A 6,786-nucleotide genomic window follows, 5' to 3' on the forward strand; every position below is an offset into this window, starting at 1 on the left:
GCCAGTTCCCATTATTTTTGTGTTCCTTTTTAAAACAAGAGTATGGTGTATCTCAAAATTCAGAACAAAACTGAAATACAATATTACACAGGTTTAAAAACATGTAAATTTTCAGCAAATACTTACCTATCATTCATGTCTGGATTTTTTTTCAGAAAGGTCTCGTGGTTTCTCTTATGCCTCCTACAGATGGCGTGATTTTTACGGCGGTCAGGCTGATTTAATCAAATTCTTATTATTATACATTAATTATTATATATTAACATATTATTATTATTATTCGGCCAACATCGGATTTATGTTTTTCCGATGATTTCTTTATAATATATAGATAAGTATATTCATAAAAAAAATTCAAATACAGAGTAATAAAACAACAAATCATTGAAAAAATTATATTATTCCTTATAAAAATATGTATTACATTCTAATAGAAATAGAATAATGTCAACACTATTCAAATAAATCCTTACTTGAATATGCTTATAGAAATAGTCAACAATAATTAAACGAATGAAATATCAATAGAATCTTATAAATGCAAATAGAATATTTTAAATGAGATGAGAAATCTTAAGCCTAGCACAGACCAAAATACACATTTCCGCAAACAAAATACAGTATAACCCCTACTTTACGTTTTTTAAGGGACTGAAGAAAAAAAAACCTAATTGGAGGGAAAATGTGAAAGGGGGGTATTGAAAAAAGAACATTTAAATTTTATGTTTCTAAAAAAATAACGTTTTATTAAAAAACAACATTCAATTTAAATTTTAATTTTTTTAAAAAATCATGTAGGTATATTAGTTTCTTGCATTTTTGTTTTTTTGTTATGTAATTCTCTTTCAAGACTATATAAACATTTAAAAGTGTCATCTTGAATATCAGTAAAGCTTATAAAGTAGGTTTTTAAACCCTCGATGAACCTCATTGCTTCTTCTTTTGTTGGAATATCAACCTCTTCTTCATCAGATAGTTCTTCAGCAGACAAGTCTGCTGGTGTTAAATGACTGTCAACAATCTCCAAACACCTTATGCCGTTCGAATGTCACGACCCAATCATTGTCAAGCGCGCGTAACTCGCATATTTTGAATATTTCCGACGTAAAACGTAAATGCGGGTATTAAATGTACTGAAATACATCGGGACTGAAAAAATTACACGCAATTGCCGGGAAAACGTGAATTCCGGGCACGTAAAAACGAGGTTATACTGTATACAATTTACTGTTGGTAAAGATTTCCTGCTAAAGAAATGCATGTGCACATACATTTGTTGAAACTCAACGAAAGTCCACACATGCAAACATTACTATCGAATTTAAAGTTTGGACAGCATTTCCAATCAAAACCACATTTCACGAAACCACTCTTAATTATTCTGATAAAAGTTTTTTTAAAAATCCCATATTTCTCATTGTACGTTTTCCACCCACGGCAGAATAAAAATATCATGTCAACAATATAAAACTACTATTAAAGTTTTTATACGTTTGTTTGATTCTGGCACATGGTATGTCAGTCCGTACTAGGTTTTACTTATTTAAATTCACCAATAATTCTGGAATAAGTGTTTTTTTTCATATTATGTAACATTTCTTTATAATAGAATGTGTTTTTTTTTACCTACAGGGAATAATATTATCCATCCTACGCCAATAGGCAATGTTTCATATCGTCAAATATTATGAAAATATAATAACCTTAATATCACAGAAATGAATATTAACTCATTCACCGTTGACTAGTTAATTACCACAATACGGTCACTGCTAAAGACATGCCTGGCATGTAGCAATTAGCATGATAATTAAATGTGGTAATTAACTCGTCAGCAGTGAAAGTATTAGTCTTTAGGGGTGTAAGACTTAATCTTATATAACAGCGAGTACTTGATTAATAAATTGTCAATCTGTGCTTTCAGCTAGGCACAATGTATTTTACCTTAAATGTACAAGAAAACATTGTTTAAATTTGTCAACCTGTAATGTTTCACATTATCAATTTTTTTTTCAAAAATGAGAGATACCTCATATTATGAATAGTAACAACGTATGATGGAGTTTTTAAATAAAGAATCAAGTCTGCCATTTGATATCAATATCAGAATAAAAAAGGTATGTAATATTAATATGTTTTACAATATCATATTATTATCCATGATTCAATTATGATAAAATTTTAAATGGATAGATATAAATGGATAGATATAAATGCATAAAATTATGATAACTAAATTATATCAACCAACACCAAGACGTATTTTAAAATAATTAAAAACTAGATAGCCCAAATAAGATTCATACAGATCTCATAGAAAAACCCAGACTGTATTCATTAATTACTCTTCCCCAAAACTCAAAAAACACCATTAATTCTATATAAATAATAAATTAATATCTTTGTATAAATAAATATTGTTAAGTCACCCTGTAAAATAACCAAAACAATGATAAAATAGATTAAAATAATATAATAATCGCTAAATAATAATAATACTTCACTATTGTACTCAAATTATTGTTGAATAAAACAACTAATACATTCTAATGTTATGTAAAATAATTGAGGTGCTGAATATTAAAGGAGTACAAGTGACAAAAAACAAGAGTATGAAACAGTTTTCACATCACCGCATACCAGTGATGAAGGATGGAGGTAAGCTGTAGAGATCCAACATAAATAGTGCACACTAACCCATTCACTGCGTCCAACGCAACTGGTGCGTTGCTTGCCCATCAGGTGGCCATTAGATATAATTAGCATGTTATTTAAATGTGGTAATTAAATATTAATTAAAAGGTCCGCAGAGAATGGGTTAATCTGTCAGTAATAGTGTCTGTATACGTGGATGGATTTACTTGCACCAATAGTGTGTATTTTAAACTATGGCGATAATAACTGTTTACACGTAAAAGTGGTGACTTGTCTCACCAATCTCATTCTTCAAAAGTAAGCGAAACACGATGTTGTCATTGTGTGGTGCTATTTGACAGGTCGTGAAAAACGGTAGACGTCAAAATGAGTCTCTGTGCGGTGTAGTTCGTTTTTTTCCGGCAGGTTCGCCGCTACCGTTCTACTGCGCAGGCGCAGATATCGCATAGTTCAATTGTCGCATGAAAATTCAGAAACTTCTGAACTTTTTTGATTCATGCATGCATGTAACTTGCACTATAATACGTGTTTGCACATGCATTTTTTTGTTATGGTTATAGTGAGAACAAATCTATTATGAAATTCACAAGATCAGAAACCCCAGTAAAATCCCACATAAACAATGCTCCCTACTTCGAATAAGTCTAAGCACACATGAATAATTAATTAATCGGCCAATCAACAATCGGGTAGTAACAATTGTAGGGTTATATTTTGAAGCGCGCATGAGCGATTGTAAATTAAACAGTTGATTTAAAAGTTTATGTCTAGTCACAGACTTTTGACTGATCGCGATCAGTAGAGTGCATTAATGTTTTTAAATGAGCGAACTTCATTCAGCTGAGTGACCTCATAACATGTAATTCGCATAACACAAAATGAACAAAATGGATGAAATAGTGTCAGAAAAATTTATTACTACCGTAGAAATTACCATCAGATTAAACAAAAATTAGCATATTGGCTAATTATTAATTAATAGTTTATGTTGAAGTTAATCGACCATGCTTTTTTTTCGACCATGTCCGATCCTAATAAGATCACATGGGCCTCCACAGGGTGGAGGTTTCTATTAACAGATTTTGTATTAACAGAAGTTAAGCAGTCAATAGAAAAAGATCCACGATCGGCCGTTGGATTAATCAATCATGTGTGCTTAGCCTAAAACTTATGATTTAAATGGATATTAAATATTCCATTTAGTATTTGATTCGTGACTATTTGGAGCTCCGCATCCATTTTACACTGGAGTAAGTTTAGCTGCAGGTTCTAGAATAGCAATAAGGGCTGCAACCGAAGAGATAGCACCCAATAATCCGACAGTACTCGGCTTGAGGTTCACCCTACCTAAGGCACTTAACGGTATCCACACATCACATGCATTTTTTATAACATCGGTCACAATGTCTTTTCGGAGGTGCACAACCGACACGGCTCGCTTTAATATTTCTAAATATTTTCTCAGTATAAATTTCCCATTGTAGAGTTTGTCATTCTGCAGGATAAAATTACGCTCACTGAACAGGATTTTTTGAACTTCATAGAAGTCTCGGGCGAGGTTCACTAATATGGTGATCAACCAATATCTGTTGGAGATGCTCAGCCACTTGTTGGAGTCGACATTTTTGAGGAATCCCGATCTAGCTAGCCACACGACATGATCGGCGAAAAGAAACACAGAGTTGGCCAGTTTGCTAAGGGTTAATGTCACTCTTACGGCTATATCTGGATAGTTCACTATTGATAAAATAGAATAAAACGCGTCTATACATTTGCCAAACCGGAGCACTGAAAAATAAAAAAAAGGTTAGTTTTGTCAGATTGAAGGTAAATTAAAATACAATTATTCAAAGATTACAGAATGATTTTGAAAAGTTATTTCTCTCTTCAGTTAGCTTATGAAAATGACTGCTGGATTTCATAATAATTAACTAGATTGAAAGCCCATCTATCGATGTACTAAAAATATCAAATTTTTTATTTTTTTTTCCGACCATGTCCGATCCTAATATGATCATATGGGCCTCCACAGAGTAGAGGTTTGTATTAACAGATTTTGTTTTTACGAGAAATGGATGTCAGCCACTTGCTCAACCTATAAGGTCCATACCCTGACTCACACACAAATTGAAAAATAGTATGTGTACTTGCCAGACCCAGGCAGGATTCGAACCTGGGACCCACGGCATGATAGTCCAACGCTTAAGCCGCGCGGCCACCGTGGGCGTTTTTTATTACTTATTAGGAACTTTATGTTGGTATCTCTAATTTAGAAATGAGCCTCACATAAAATAACAGAAAATATCTACTTAAGTCCCCCCATAAAGTTGGTAACTAATCCCATCATCATTTTTGCTGTGAGCACTTTGATTGCTACTGGCAAAATAACCATAATATGTACTTCTAGTATACGCTGCGATAAATGACTTGAATGTTTATTAAGAATGCAAAATGCTATGCATCGAGTGACGTTTTCTTATATAAATTTGTGAGGAGTACTGTGCACTTGTATGGTGTTAGAACAGCTGCCACTGGTTATAATACAAGTCATCCTTTTGAATAGCATATTATGATATCAGGTTTGATTTATATAATATAACATTGAGTGAACTAGAACGATAATAATGTAGTAGCAATATAGTAGCGAGTCCACTTACATTTCCGAAAAGAACTACAGGTTGACTCCAATCGTTTTAATTGATCAATCGAGTACCGGTCACATTTTGTATTTTGTAACTCACACCAAATGAACCTGCTTGAATATTGAACAATTCTGCAAGGAAATTAAAAGTAATAATATTAAAAATATATAATATATTGACTTATTTTAAAACTGGAATGGTTATAGCCCAATTATTGTACATAGCTCATTCAAAGACCAATATAAAATATGCAATTCAATATTTGAGGTAAACGATGGTTTTAATTTTAAAGTGACTGGCTTTAAGTTAATTTATTTTTTCCATCATATTGTATTTTCAAATTAGAACAATATGCTCATTTTATAACCGTTAACGCTCAATTACAATATATATTGGCAAAAAAATTACAAATCTGCATCTGTTTGTCATTGAGTTTTTAAACAATACATATTTTTATTGGATTTTCACCACAAGTGGACTTTGTATACCTGTCGATTTTTAAACAATAATTATATTATAACAAAATCTATTGTCATATTACCAAATTATACAACCAGTTGTGGTCGCTCGAAATGCCAATTTACCGCTTTGATTGTGGTATGCCTACCTAATAAAAAAAACTATTTAACAATGAATAATATCATGTAAAATTACATATCTACCTATAGAATAAGTACCTACGTATATTTGATAGATTTTGAAAATATGTACTAATTGTTTTTTTTAATATAAATAGATGCCTCATTTGCATTAAACAGTATCGTCAAAATAAACAACCATAAGTTCAATATTCAAAGTACATAAAAAATCACTCAAATTAGAGTGTATCATCATTTAATTTTCGTTTATCCTGAATGACAAGTCCTTAAAAGAATTGAATTAAATGTTCACAGTGAATATTGTATTCGATAAATATAAACTTTGATCGATTGCATGAATAAATTATGATACTTTTCAGTTTTGAGCAAGAATCTAGATCACTGAGGAAATTATTGAGTACACTGTCGATTTTAATTAATTTACCTGGCTAGTTTATCTCTCCCTGCCGCTTGACTATTTAGCTTTACAAGAACCTCCATTATTTAAATAGTCTTTTGGAATGTATTTTATTTACTGTTACATTAATTAGTTGTTAGGATTGTAAAAATAACAATAGCTTCGAAACGTCTAGTTGACATTGATTTGACACCTATCAGTATATAGTATGATATTAGTCTATGCACCTATCCAAAGGTCCATTTTCGAAAACGGCATTTAAAATGAAAGTTACAAGCACGCAAAGTGTATTTTTTATTTATGATTTTTTTTTCTGGAAAAATTCCATTAATGTGAATAAAAATTGTTTGTTTTAAATATGATGTTGATTGAAGTGTAAATTGCAGCTTTGTTTATATGAGTTATAATTAGTATTAGTGTATTTTTATAATTTCCGACCATTTATATCCATAGATTAATATAGGTAGGTACGTAAAATTTATATCTAGAGATT

General features: G+C 31.3%; 1 protein-coding gene across 1 annotated transcript; it reads right to left on the reverse strand.

The window, feature by feature from the left end:
• Positions 1–410: 410 nt before the first annotated feature.
• Pex11ab (peroxisomal biogenesis factor 11ab) lies at positions 411–6,546 on the reverse strand. Its single transcript, XM_085943450.1, has 3 exons — positions 6,321–6,546; positions 5,313–5,428; positions 411–4,443 (listed from the first exon to the last, which is right to left on the reverse strand). Exons 1-3 carry the CDS (start codon positions 6,374–6,376, stop codon positions 3,896–3,898), a joined length of 720 nt encoding a protein of 239 aa, XP_085799576.1. The 5' UTR covers positions 6,377–6,546; the 3' UTR covers positions 411–3,895.
• Positions 6,547–6,786: the final 240 nt, after the last annotated feature.

The sequence above is a fragment of the Rhyacophila brunnea genome, unplaced genomic scaffold, assembly GCF_057557595.1.
Source record: "Rhyacophila brunnea isolate RB1 unplaced genomic scaffold, BYU_Rbru_1.0 scaffold_16, whole genome shotgun sequence".
Classification (NCBI taxonomy): domain Eukaryota; kingdom Metazoa; phylum Arthropoda; class Insecta; order Trichoptera; family Rhyacophilidae; genus Rhyacophila; species Rhyacophila brunnea.